This window comes from Fukomys damarensis, unplaced genomic scaffold, assembly GCF_012274545.1.
Source record: "Fukomys damarensis isolate Sample0158 unplaced genomic scaffold, DMR_v1.0_HiC HiC_scaffold_17, whole genome shotgun sequence".
Classification (NCBI taxonomy): domain Eukaryota; kingdom Metazoa; phylum Chordata; class Mammalia; order Rodentia; family Bathyergidae; genus Fukomys; species Fukomys damarensis.
Window position 1 is genome coordinate 44,912,737 of NW_022900929.1, and position 12,688 is coordinate 44,925,424.

A 12,688-nucleotide genomic window follows, 5' to 3' on the forward strand; every position below is an offset into this window, starting at 1 on the left:
TCTCTTGAAATGAGAAGCTGTTTAAGAGTTAGGATGCCATGCAGCTCTGGATGATATTTATGTAGAGCTAACAGAGGCACAACGTGGCCACTTTTTAAAGGTATTTTAAGGCTAATCAGGAACTCAAATAATCAAAGTGAGAACTTCTTTTTGGAAGAGATGCTACCAAGGCTAAAAAATTATTTTTAATAAAATACCGCCTTGTGACTGTATTGTGTCTGTTTTTCCTAGAGCTATAAACATGTGGTACAATTTCTTCTGATGAATTGAAATCTATGAGCAACCCCTTTTCACCATATATGAAATTTATAAAATTACCTCACACACGTTACAGAATAATCTTGCCTAACCATTGAAGGAATTAAGTAATTCCACAGGAGAAATGGTAAAGCAGAGTGCTATTAGCTCCTGTGTGGGTCATTATTACTGTCCCTATTTATACAAGGATGTGCTCATTCTGTATATCAGAATGTATCAGAGCCAGGGATGTAGCTCAGTGTTGTCCTGTCTGCCTGGCAAATGTGGGGTCCTGAGTTAGATTCCGATACCCGAAAAGAAAAAAGAGTACTAATAAAAAAATTTTAAAGGCATAGTAATTCCCCTTAGAATGCTAGCATGTGATGACCTGAAAGGAAACAGAAAGTTACACGCACTAAAATGCAACAGGAAGTGGTTTTATTGTTGCAAAATACAGCACAATGAAGTCTGACACTACATTGCATTTCCCCCTTTCCATATTTGTCTTACCTCAACAGAGATCTCCAAAGCAAAAAAGAATTACACATGTATATGGATATATCATTCCCAAGTCTAATCCAGTATCTGAGGCACTTTCATCTTCCCAGAACCATCCTTCTTTCTTCTGAGGGAGGTAGAAGGACATCAAGTAAAAAAAAGAAAGAAAGAAAGCAGTGGGGGAAACTGTAAGAAAGGAAATGTGACCAAAACCTTAGACGATCCCATCTAGGTGTACAGGAACCAACGGGTAGGGAGGGTCACTCTTCTGAGGTGGTTCACAGGCCACGATGTAGAATTTCAACTGGGTAGCATCCTTGTAGCCACAGTGAGGATACTTCCCTCCAGTGAGCCTGCAGTGGGTCATCTTGACAGGACTTGCACTCTGGTGGCAGTTTTTCTGACCATTCTTGCAGGTGATGTTTTGTAAGGTGCAGGCATCACTCACGTTCTGGAAAGAGTCGTGCAGAAAGGTGTTCAAAGGCTTACAGTGCCGGGTGTAATTGTTGACACCACTCATTGCCCTGTCACACTGGAGAGGACTTAGGTGTATGTGCTGGATCTCAAACCACTGAGCCTTGGTGAGCTTCTTAGGCAGAGCCCACAGTGGATACAGTAGCACCAATAGCCCAAGCAGCCATAGGAGAGGAAATCTCACATCTCGCACCATCTTTTCTGTGTAGAAAAGGGGAAGATCATGGTGGTAGCAATAAGAGCAAAATTATTATTCATAACTATTTGCATTCTTGTTTTGCCTTTTGAGATTTCATACCTCCTTAAAAAGCCTCCCTCACATAGTCCCACAGTCCCAGTGAAGGAACGTGAGGCGAGCAGACCTTTCCTTTCCTTGCCATAGCCCAGTCCCCTTTGACCTGTTCTCACGCATGCAGCAACCCTCCTGTCAGACGCCTGGGTGTTTCACCTCTTCCCTCCTGAGATGTCGACCTTCATCCCCGACCACCTCCTCCCAGCCATCTTCACTGCCCTGCCCATCCCAGCCCGAAGTTCTCCCCTCTTACCGGTGTCTGTCCGGGGTTCCCAGGGAGCGCAGAGCGGTGCTGAGTCCAGGCTCAGAGGATTCCTTCTGCTTTTCTTCTCCCAGCCCTCCAGGGCTGCTTGTGCCCGGCCCCAGAAGGCGGGTTCTGAAACCCAGGAAAGAGAAACCTGCCTCTTAGCAGATGTGAACTGTAGTGAGGCTGAGAATCTAGATCTTTAAATATCCTCTTTTTGCTCATATCATTATTAGTATTTAAACAGGAAGGACTCTCATTTGCAGAACAAAATGAATCAAAACAGTTTTAAGGAACTAATCCCTTCCTGATGAAGGTTTACTGCTTACTCCTCAATTACCACCTTCAGTTTTTTGAAGCTCTCTGATTTCACTTTCTTTCATTTTCCTTGTTTGGATTTTTTAGACAGGGTCTCACTATGTAGTTCAGGCTGGCCTCTGACTTACAGGAACCCTTCTGCCTCAGCCACCTGAGGAATGCTTACATTACGGGCGTACGCCACCACACCCAGCTATGATTTCTCCTTCTCTTCTTCCCTTTCCACTGCTGCTGCAGCGCTCTTATCCTGAACTTGGTTTTTCCTAGAGGGCTCACATAAAGCTGCCCACACGTACCCGCTGCCTCCAGCCCCGTTCCTCACAGTCCAGTCTGCTCCAGATCTGTCTTCGCCCAGCAGGGTCATAATAAGTTCACCACTCTTCTCCTGTGCTTTTAATGACTCCAGATATCTACGGGGGAAAACTGATGTCTCTTTGTGGATTACCCTCACTGAGACTACTTAGAAGATACAAGTTTAATGTACAAAATTGTTTGTTTTGCTTTGTTTTGAGACGTGGCCTCACTATGTCACTGTACAGCTCAGGCTGGCCTAGAGCCTAGAGCTCACTATCCTGCTTCTGCCGCCTGAGTGCTGGGATTACACACATGTGCTGCCGCGGCCGACGTAAAGTCAATTGCAGAAATTAATAGTGGGAGTTTGAAATTACAAACACAATACCATTCATGTTGCCACAAAGAAAAGTGAAATATTAGGTATCAATCTAATAAAGTGTGTAAGGAGTTTTTGTAAGATTTTTTCTTGCTGTGACCAGTGTGACAGGGAGCTGGAGTTGGTGAGGTTGGGAGGGGGTTAGAGGATCAAATAAATCTAGGCTTTGACTGTCTGTTTTCATTTGCCTATCTGCCTCAAGGGTATGAGAAAATTTCATTAAAAAAGGAAAAATTATTCTCAATCTCACCAAATTGGGAGGGCACGTAGTCAACTCCTTCCCCCCAACTCCCACTCACATTAGTACATCAATTTATGGAAAAGGTAGAACAAACACCAGGAAATACATCAGGCTGTGACCCAGTAGAGGACCCAGGAAAAAAAGTGTACGAAGTCTAGTTGTATCAAAAGTATTCCTCTCATCACGAGAAAGCTGGAGAATTAATCTAACTTTTAAAAGTGCTAATTTTTAAATATCTGTACTATCCTTTCAGTTACAAAAAATTCCTAAGAAAAACAAATTAAAGGAGAAAAAATTTATTTAGGCTCGCAGTTTCTGAGGCTCAGTCCTTGGTTGCTGGCCCCATTGGCTTTATGCCTACGGCAAGGAAGAAACACGGTGGTGCAAAGGCATCCCAGAGGAAAGCTGGTCACTTCATGGCCATCAGGAAACAAAGTGAGAGAGTGAGATCCAGAGAGGAAGGGTCCAAGTACCAGTACCAGGTATGGTCCCCTAGATCTCTCCCCATGTTCTATTTCCCTCAACAAGGCCCCCCTCCTGCTGCTAATATGGCTCAAAAATACCATCAAATTATGATCTTACCTGTGAAGTTAAAACCAGAATACCATCAGCAACCAATCCTTCAATGCAGGGAGCCTTTTAGAAGACTTATAAACCAGATAAAGCCTTAGGAAACATAAAAATTTTAGCCAGATTGCTGTAAGAAAAAAATATAAAACTCTGACGAAAGAAACTCAAGAACTAAATGAATATATGTTCCATGTTTTTAGATAGAAAGGGTCAATATTATTAAGGTATCAGTTCTTTCTAATCTGACCTGTAGATTAAGCACAGTCTCAATTAATATCTCAAAAAGTTATTTTATGATTACTAATTAATTCTGAAGTTTATCTGGAAAGACAGAGATCAAGAATTATCCACAAGATGAGGAAAAAGAAACAAAAATTTGGAAGCCTAAAAGGACTCAACTTCAAAAACATTATGGAGCTACAGTAATCAACAAAGTATATTAGTCAGTTTTCCATTGCTATTACAAAATACCTGAGATAATCAATTTAGAAGCAGTAAAGTACTATTTTGGCTCATAATTTCAGTGGTCCCTGCCTGCAGTCATTTGGCCCTGTTCTTTGGACCTGTGGCAAGGCAATGATTATGGTCAGTAGCATGTGCTAGAGCAACATTTTACACACATGATCCATGGTTGCCAAGAAGCAAAATACTGAAAGAAGAGGGGCTGGGATCTGAATTTCCCCTTTATAGTCATGCTTCCAGTAACCTAACTCCTTCCGCTGGGATCTGCCTCCTGAAGTTTCCAACACCTCCCAATGACGCACAAATTGGGGACCAGGCCTTCAACAACGGGCCTTTGTCAAGGTCCAGACTATAGCAGATAGTGTGATACTAATGAAAGAATGAACAAATAGGACAGTAGAACAGAATAGAATGCCCAGAAATGAACTCATAGCAAACTGAACTTGACACTGAAGAAAGATAACTCAACTGAGAAAAGATAGTTTTTGTAATTAACGATAGTAGAACAACTATACAGCCACATGTCAAAAAAGTCTTTTTATAGATCTACATCTTACGTGCTTCTATCGATCTATATTTTCCACCTTTTACAGAAATGAACAGAACATGTTTCATAGGCCTCAATGTAAAAGATTACATAAAAATTCCAGAAGATAATATATGAAAAAGTGTACACAATCTTGGACTTGGTGATGATTTTTTAGATAGAACACCTAATGTACAATCTATCACAGAAAACATGAACAAGATAAACTTCATTCAAACAAAAAATTCCTACTCTGCAATAGTATCAAGAGCATGAAAAGACAAGTCAGAGAAAAACATAGAATATTAGCACAAAATATATCTAATGAAAGACAGTTACACAACAGTATAAAGAAGTGTTAAACCTCAACAATAGGAAAACAAATAAGCCATATTTTTTTTCTCATTGAGTTTATTGTTACATTTTAGGTACACAGTACAGTTACACTCATTATTGGGATCTTGTACCTTTACATGACAGATCTTGGTTCTCATTTTTACCCCTTGTTCCTGCCCTCCCTTCACCCGCTCCTCCCCTCCCCATTTACAGACACTTTATTTCCATTTTTTCATTTTCTCTTATTTTTTTCTTTCCCTTATTACCTTTCCCCTACCCTTCCCACTTTCCCTACACCTTTAGCCCTTTTCTTCCTATTTCACAATGTCAATTATCTCATTAGGATCTTATGTACTATTATAGCTTATTCACACCAGAGAAACTATTCGGTAAAGTCATATTTTAAAATATGGACAAAATGCAAGAATAGGCACTTCACCCAAGAAGATGAGCAGAGGTCACCTAGACTGTACAAGATTAGGACAAGCTACAAATTAACAGAAGAACAGAGCAGACTAACAGCAGAAAAGACAAAGTTTACACATACACACGGGGAAACTCCATAATGAGTACTGAACAGAACAGCCAAGAGTAAAGTTTATAAACCAACCTAACAAAAAAAATGTAGCGCTTTGACAGAAAAGTACAGAAGGTTCTGAAAGGTTTTGTGTGTGTGAGGTACTGGAGATTGAGCCCCACTTATTCACTGAGCTACATTCCCAGCCCATTCTTTATTTTTGAGACAGGGCCTCACCGAGTTGCTATGCTGTGCCTGGGTCAAGCTCTAATTTGTGATCTTCCTGCCTTAGCCTCCCACAGTGCTCAGATTACAGTTTTGCCCCACTATGGCTGGTTGTGAATGGCTTTTTGATGATAAATGTAAATCTTTCTTCTTGACTGGAAGTTTCCCTATAGATTCATAGAAGATACATTCATTTTTCTGAGTACTAAGGCACTCCAACTTACCATCCTCCTGCCTCCCAGTGAGACTGAATTCCAGGCCTGTGCAAAGGACCAGCAAACCATCACAATGTTCCAAGATTTGCTGGATAAGCCAAGGACCAGCCAGCTAATAAGAATGTGTAAGAAGTGTAGAACCTAAGAGTTCTTCCTTCTTCCTTCTTGGGACTCACAGCCATGATTCTGGAAATTGCTCTCTTTGCACCGGCCCGCTTGTGCCCTATGACGTTTACATGGGAATGGTACTGGTAGCTGTGAGAGTGTTTATAGTCATCCTGGCCACCTCATTGGCTCGGTGCAGAGCCCAAGAGATGTCACAGAGGAGCCTGAATGCAGGGATGCAGGGAGGGACTCACTGGGACAGTGTGCTCTGCAAGAGTCTGCAGGAAGATTCCTTGGAAGGTCTGCGGCAGCTGAAATTTTAGGAAGTTCTACGTAAACTTAGTGGTGTTTTGAGTGTGTGTTTGTGTTTGCTTGTGTAGTTCAGATATTTGAAGTCTAAAATAATTTTGATTCCATTTGGTGACTTTTAATCACTCCAATACATAGAGCACTGCAAATTAAAACATCGATGAGATACTACTGCATACCAATTAGAATGGCTAAAATTAGTTTGGGGTTTTTTGTTGTTGTTTTTTGGTATCAGGGATAGAACTCAGGTCCTTGAGTTTGCAAGGCAGGCACTGGAACCACTGAGCTAAATCCCCAGCCCCGCTAAAATTATTTTTAATTTTCAACACCAAATGCTGGTGATGATGAAGAAGAGCTAGAATGCTAATTCATTGAAAGTGAAAGTTTAATTCCCTAGCCGTATCTTGGGATGAATACTGTGGTTTTCTTTAGGCGTAAGTTGGGATAGGCTATTCTGGTATCCTATAGAAGGGAACCCAGTTATTCTGCCCAAATCTCATGACCTTTCCTTGGTTCAGTGGAGAAAACTGGGCATCTTCTCTTCATACATAGTCCCACCAATATTGGGTACAAAAGAGGAAAGATGGTTGTGATAGTTAACTGATTGTGTGAACTTGAGCAAGACAGGCCCAGCTAAACTGGATCAACATAGTACTGTGCGTGTGTCTGAAGGGACTTACTGAAGAAAGAAGACCCACCCGCGAGTGAATGACACTGGCCAATTGGCTTCATGCCTGAATGCAATAATAGGGAAATGAAGAAAGGTTTGCTTCTGTTTTTTCAGAGGAGCTCCGAGGTTCACCTTCGCCTTGGTTGTTCCCTCTTGGTTCCCGGGACACTCTTCAGCCTTCCATTCCAGACCCTGGTTCCTCCTGACAAGGACTCACAGGGAATGCTGCAGTGAGCCGCAGCCGTTTGACTGGATCCTTCACATTTCTAGTGCACAGACAGCCCTTTCACAACTCTCCACCCCTGAGTCTGGGGGCAACCATTGTACGCCAATATTTTAAATACTTATATACTTGTATATCTTGCATTAAATCTGTTTCTCTGGTAAGCGCTGACTGACACAATAGTTGCCTAAAGCAAAGAAACAAGAAGCTATCCAAATAAGGAGTGGATGCGAGGAAAGCCAAAGCAACAAGACAAAGCTATTGTACTAATTGCTCTTAAACCCATTTTCCTCTTATACTGATTTAAATCACTATCTTCTAATCCTTTAATAAAAACCATGGCACAAAAGGTGTACTGCGGGTGCAAGGCCTGTACCATGGGCAGTAAGAGAATTTGGAACATAGAGAAGCTAAGAGCTTTTTGATGTACAGCACGAGAGCAGCAGAGTAGTCCAAGAGAGGACTGCACTGTCAGAGTGTAAGGCTGGGATTTTTATAAGGGTTTTGTAACCAGCAGGGAAAAACATAACTTTAAATAAAGCAGAAGTTAAATGAAAACAAGTTTTTTTTCTTTCATAGCCTTGAGCAATTCCACCTTGAACTTCCCCTCTCAGTAACTGCTGACCCCTGTCTGCTCTGTTACAGATAAGATTAACAACTATGCTCCTGTAAACAGAGTCCTAGACATCCTGTTCTCACAGGATTCTGTTTTCTTTCAAGGCTAAATTATAAAGCCGTCGCTGAATGAATGAATAACTAACTGCCTCTGTCTCACCTCTGTAACTCCGCTTGCCCCTTTCCAGTTTTCATGGCAACCCACTCTAACTAAATGTATAAAAACTGGAGGTTTTCCTTTGTTTGAGGCTCAGCCTTCAGATAGGACTCTGCTGATCAGTGTACACCTAAAAATAAGTCCTCCTCTTTCACCTGTTGATCTCTCTAGTCTCTTAAAATCCCACATTTCCTGGTGACCGTGAGGGGACTGGACACAACACCCTTGCTGCTTCCTTTGCCTGCAGGCATGGGGGCCCTGAGCTACTGGAAGCCCAAGACCCCCATGCCACCAGGTGAGACTTAAGCTCGGAGAGGGAATTTGACCTCTCACAGCCCAGAGTCCTCCCCTGTCAGCACAACAGAACCTGAGAGGCTACAGGATGATTCTGGAACAGCAGGCTACAGGACCGTGGTAAGATTTTGGGACCTGGGAAGAGGAAGGACTTGTCCCACAATGACAGAAGAGGAGGCTGATCACCTCCTGGTGTATACTGACTTGGATTAAGTAATTGAGTAATCTGACTTGGATTAAATTGGAGGAAGCCTACAGCCCCAATCTGGAAATGTAGGAGTTGCCTGCAGTGGGAGTGGCTCTTGAAGGATGCTTTGAACAGTCCACCTGCACCCAAGTACAGGGTGCCAAGCTGGATATGTAGGGGTATCCCAGAGAGAGGCTCGCAGAGGGTGTGGAGGAGATGAATGATTGTGTATGAATGAGCAGAGTGAACTGTGTAGGCTGCAGGTCTCTTCGTGTAGACTGTACACCTCGGGCGTGTGTGGGGCTGACCAGAACTACTGGCCATCCACATAAGGCTTATGGAGGTACCCCAAAAATGGTAGATAGATTGTGGGGTCTGAGATGGGGCTTATATGAACCCTCAGATTGCTAAGCAGGACCTGAAAACTCCTGTGAGGGGGATGGTCTAATAGATCCAAACCAGAAGTGATTGAGAGTGATTTGCACCATAACAGGCAGTGAAAGGGAAGGAAAATACCAAGACCTACCCCATTACAATCCACGTTAAACAACTTTAAGGAAAGTTATCCCCCAGAGGTGGAGAATCTTTGTGAAATCTATTGGCCCTCCTTTAATGTGGGATGCCTGGTTAAGGGGACAATAGACAGGAAAACAATTGGATGAGTACATCAGGTGGTAACTGGAGATGGAGAGTAGCCAGGGCACCCAGATCAACTTCCTTACACCGACTTATGGCTGAATATAGTCCAAGCCTGATTCACACAGTTACAGCCCTGTCTGACTGTACACTGCAAAACACTTGTGACCTGGGCTGAGCCAAAAACAAAAAGGAATGAGGAATCAACCCTGCTGGTAACTTTAGAGACAAAAAAGGGACAACAAAGTGAGTAAGAGAAACACCCTGCAAGAGCTGCCAGGGGAGGCAGAACTCCCCCTTACATCCCAATCTACCCCCGCTTTACTGAAGCCACCATACCGGGAAAACAGGATCAAATGACAGAGTCCCAGGCATGGCCCCAGAGAGAAAAGTTGGAACCCTCTTCCAGGGTGGAAAAATGGGAAAGGCCCAACTGATCATCGAAGCCACCTCTGATTAGGTCAAGTGAGAGCCTTACAGATGCCCCTTAGGGAAACTGGGGAGCCCACTTATTATGATATGGATGGCCAAATCCAAGCAGGAAAATAGAGCTCTATCAGCCCTTCTAACCACTGTCCTCTTTAACTAAAAACACCATTCTCCCTCCTACACAGGGAAGCCCCAGGGCATTATAGATTTGATGCAATCCATCTTCCAGAGACATAATCCAACCTGGCTGATTGCAAACAGCTTCTCCGGATGCTATTTAACACTGGGGAACACCAAAGAGTGACCCAAGCAGCCCCCCACTAGTTAGAAAGCCGTGCCCCACCAGGGGTGATGAATATTCGAATCTATGCTCCGGACCAATTCCCTGAGGTAGACCCCCAATGAGATCCAAACAATGCAGCTCAACTACAGCACTTGCAGAGAAACAAAGAGGCTCTCTGGTGAGGCTTAAAGGAGGGTGGAGGAAATGAAAGGGGGTTCGTGTCCCCTTTCGGGTGCCCCTTCCCAATTAGGCCACTCACGCACCGAGAGGTCCAGCAGGAGATCTTTATTGTAGGGAGGTGAGCAAGAGGCAGGAAGGCAGAGAGAGAGAGAGGAGGAGGAAGAAGAAGAAGGAGAGAGAAGAACAAAGAAAGGAAGGTCCTTTTATCAGTTTTGGGGTGGGCTATTGCTTATTTATGAGGAGTGAGTTACTTTTAACCTATCACAGGCCGGATTGCTTTTATGGGCCCAGTCCTGCAAACACAGGTTTCAACTTCCTGGACCACTGTGGCCTTGGGGGGGAGGGAAACCAGAGATAAGGGTATGAGGTCATTTTAGGAGCCAAGATGTACCTGGAGAATGCAGCCTGTGAGGCGGCGTCACAGCATACTTTAACATGATCAATTCCCTAACAGGAAAGCAATAAATATGGGAACTATCTCAAAAATACTCCAGGGAACCAATGAAAGTCCAAGCCAGTTTTAAGGAGACTCTGTGAGGCATTCTGGCCCTACACCCTATTCAGACCTGAGGCTGCTGAAAATCAGTGCATGGTAAATGCAGCCTCTGTGGGAAAGGGGGGGGTGCAGGGAACAGGCAAAGGGGATGTTACTAGAACCTCTGCAGAAAGTTCCACTCTCCTGCTGTAAAACTTGAATAAGCTAAAGTGACTCCATGCTAATAGGCCAGACTGTGCTTCTTCATATGCTAATTGCTACCTTGGTTAACAGTCCACCCAGGGGCAAATGGTTTGACAAAATGTGACCATAGAACATTTCCTGCATAAGATAAGCAATGTGTTTGCAGTCTTTTTCTGTGAATTCCCTGACTCTTTGTTTAGAAAAACCTTATAAAAAGTACCTCAACCCCTGAGCAGTTGCCTCTCTGAGCTACCTGGCTCTGGGAGTGCAGTCTGGCCAGACTAATAAAGGTCTATTTACCCTCTAGCCTGGTGTGTTCTTTCGTGGGTTTCTCGTTTCTCCGTCGAGCTCCCGGAGCCTTGCTGGGTGTTAGGGCCCAGCATCATGGAGGGCTTTTTGGCTGTTCATGCTCCGTGGAGTGGAAGTGAGACTTTAGGTCTTACACTGTGAGCCATGACAGCACAAGGCAAATTAGTTTATCAGACAGAAAAGATAGAAAAAATGTGACTTAGCAAAGAAACTGAGCCTTAGGACTGATAATGCTGCTCTGGGCAGCAAGACAAAAGCCCCTGAGCTTGCCCCACCTTTATTCAGTCCATCAGGAGAAACAAATGTTAACAGATAACTCATGGCAGAGAGAGTTCAGTACATCCAGAGAAAACAAATATAAAAGATCACTCAGTGGGTAGTGGTGGCAGCAGTGGCAAAACGCCTAGAACAATGAAGAACTACACAGATGAAGATTTTGGTCCTCCCAGGAGGTCTTCAGCTGCTGTCATTTTGTCCTGGAGCATCACAACATCACCAGACCATTGAGGTTTTTAGCTGTGACTGGAGGCCAAAATGCAGTTATGTCTCCACATGCCATAGCTGGCCTGTGGACAGGAGAACTAGGCCTAAACGTGATTTAATTGTGAAATGATTTTCCCCTAAATTTTGTAGACTTGCTCCAACAGGGAGACATGAGGCAGAAGCTACACAAACTGCAGGGTTCTATCGGCATGAATGCAACCCAGCTTTTACATCAGCCATGACCAGGAGGCTAAACAAAAAACTGATCAGAGGCTCAAAACAAAACAAAAAAAAGGCAGATCTGTTGGCAGTGGTGCTCACAGGAAAGTAATTGAAGTTGCAAAAAGACAGAGGGCTGGACATGGTTGGGAAAGGGGTCAGATTGGGCCAAGACCTAGAAATTGGCCAAGGCTAGAATGGGATCAATGTACACAATGCAAAAAAAGAGGACATTAGAAAAATGAATGCCCAGAAAGTGGTAGTGGAAATGAGAATTCTAAAAGTAGGGGACCATCTGCTAAAGCCTACCTTCCCCAGAAGGAGCCATCATCAGTTACTTCATCGGACTGACAGTAACTGAAACTTAGGAGGATGAGGTAAGACCAGGCCCAATCTCCTTAGTTCCCCTGGAGTCCCTTACCATAATGAAAGTGGAGGTGTAAAACTTGAATAAGCTAAAGTGACTCCGTGCTAATAGGCCAGACTGTGCTTCTTCATATACTAATTACTAACTTGGCTAACAGCCTGCCCAGGGGCAAATGGTATGACAAAAGGTGACCATAGAACATTTCCTGTGTTTGGAATCTTGTCCTCTGGTAGTTAGTTCTGTGAGTGCCCTGACTTTTTGTTTAGAAGCACCCTATAGAAAGACCTCAGCCCCTGAGCAGTTGCCTCTCTGAGCTACCTTGCTCCTGGAGTGCCATCTGGCCAGACTAATAAAGGTCTATTTACCATCTAGCCTGGTGTGTTCCCTCCTGGGTTTCTCATTTCTCCGTCTGTAAGACCTAAAGTCTCACTTCCACTCCACAGAGCGTGAACAGCCAAGAAGGCCTCCACAATGCTGGGCCCAACACCCAGCGAGGCTCCGGGAGCTCGACAGAGAACGAGAAACCCAGGAAGGAACACACCAGGCTAGATGGTAAAAGACCTTTATTAGTCTGGCCAGACGGCACTCCCAGAGCCAGGTGGCTCAGAGAGGCGCCTAGCTCAGGGGCCGAGGTCCTCTTATAGGGAGTAAAAGAGGGGGTTAACATTTTGGGCTCACAGACAGGGGACAAAGGTCTGCTGACCTGAGCTGGTGGTCA

General features: G+C 44.0%; 1 protein-coding gene across 2 annotated transcripts in view; it reads right to left on the reverse strand.

The window, feature by feature from the left end:
• Positions 1-685: 685 nt before the first annotated feature.
• Positions 686-12,688, reverse strand: part of LOC104871778 (ribonuclease K3) — a 32,369-nt gene continuing 20,366 nt past the window's right edge. The window contains exons 1-2 of one of the 2 annotated variants that reach the window (XM_010637865.3): positions 1,755-1,936; positions 692-1,410 (exon numbers count right to left, since the gene is read on the reverse strand). In XM_010637865.3, the coding sequence (XP_010636167.1) occupies positions 950-1,405 (456 nt within the window). In that variant the 5' untranslated portion in view covers positions 1,406-1,410; positions 1,755-1,936 and the 3' untranslated portion in view covers positions 692-949. Of the gene's footprint in view, positions 1,411-1,754; positions 1,937-12,688 lie in introns of those variants that run through there. The other variant, XM_010637864.3, reaches the window with a different exon arrangement.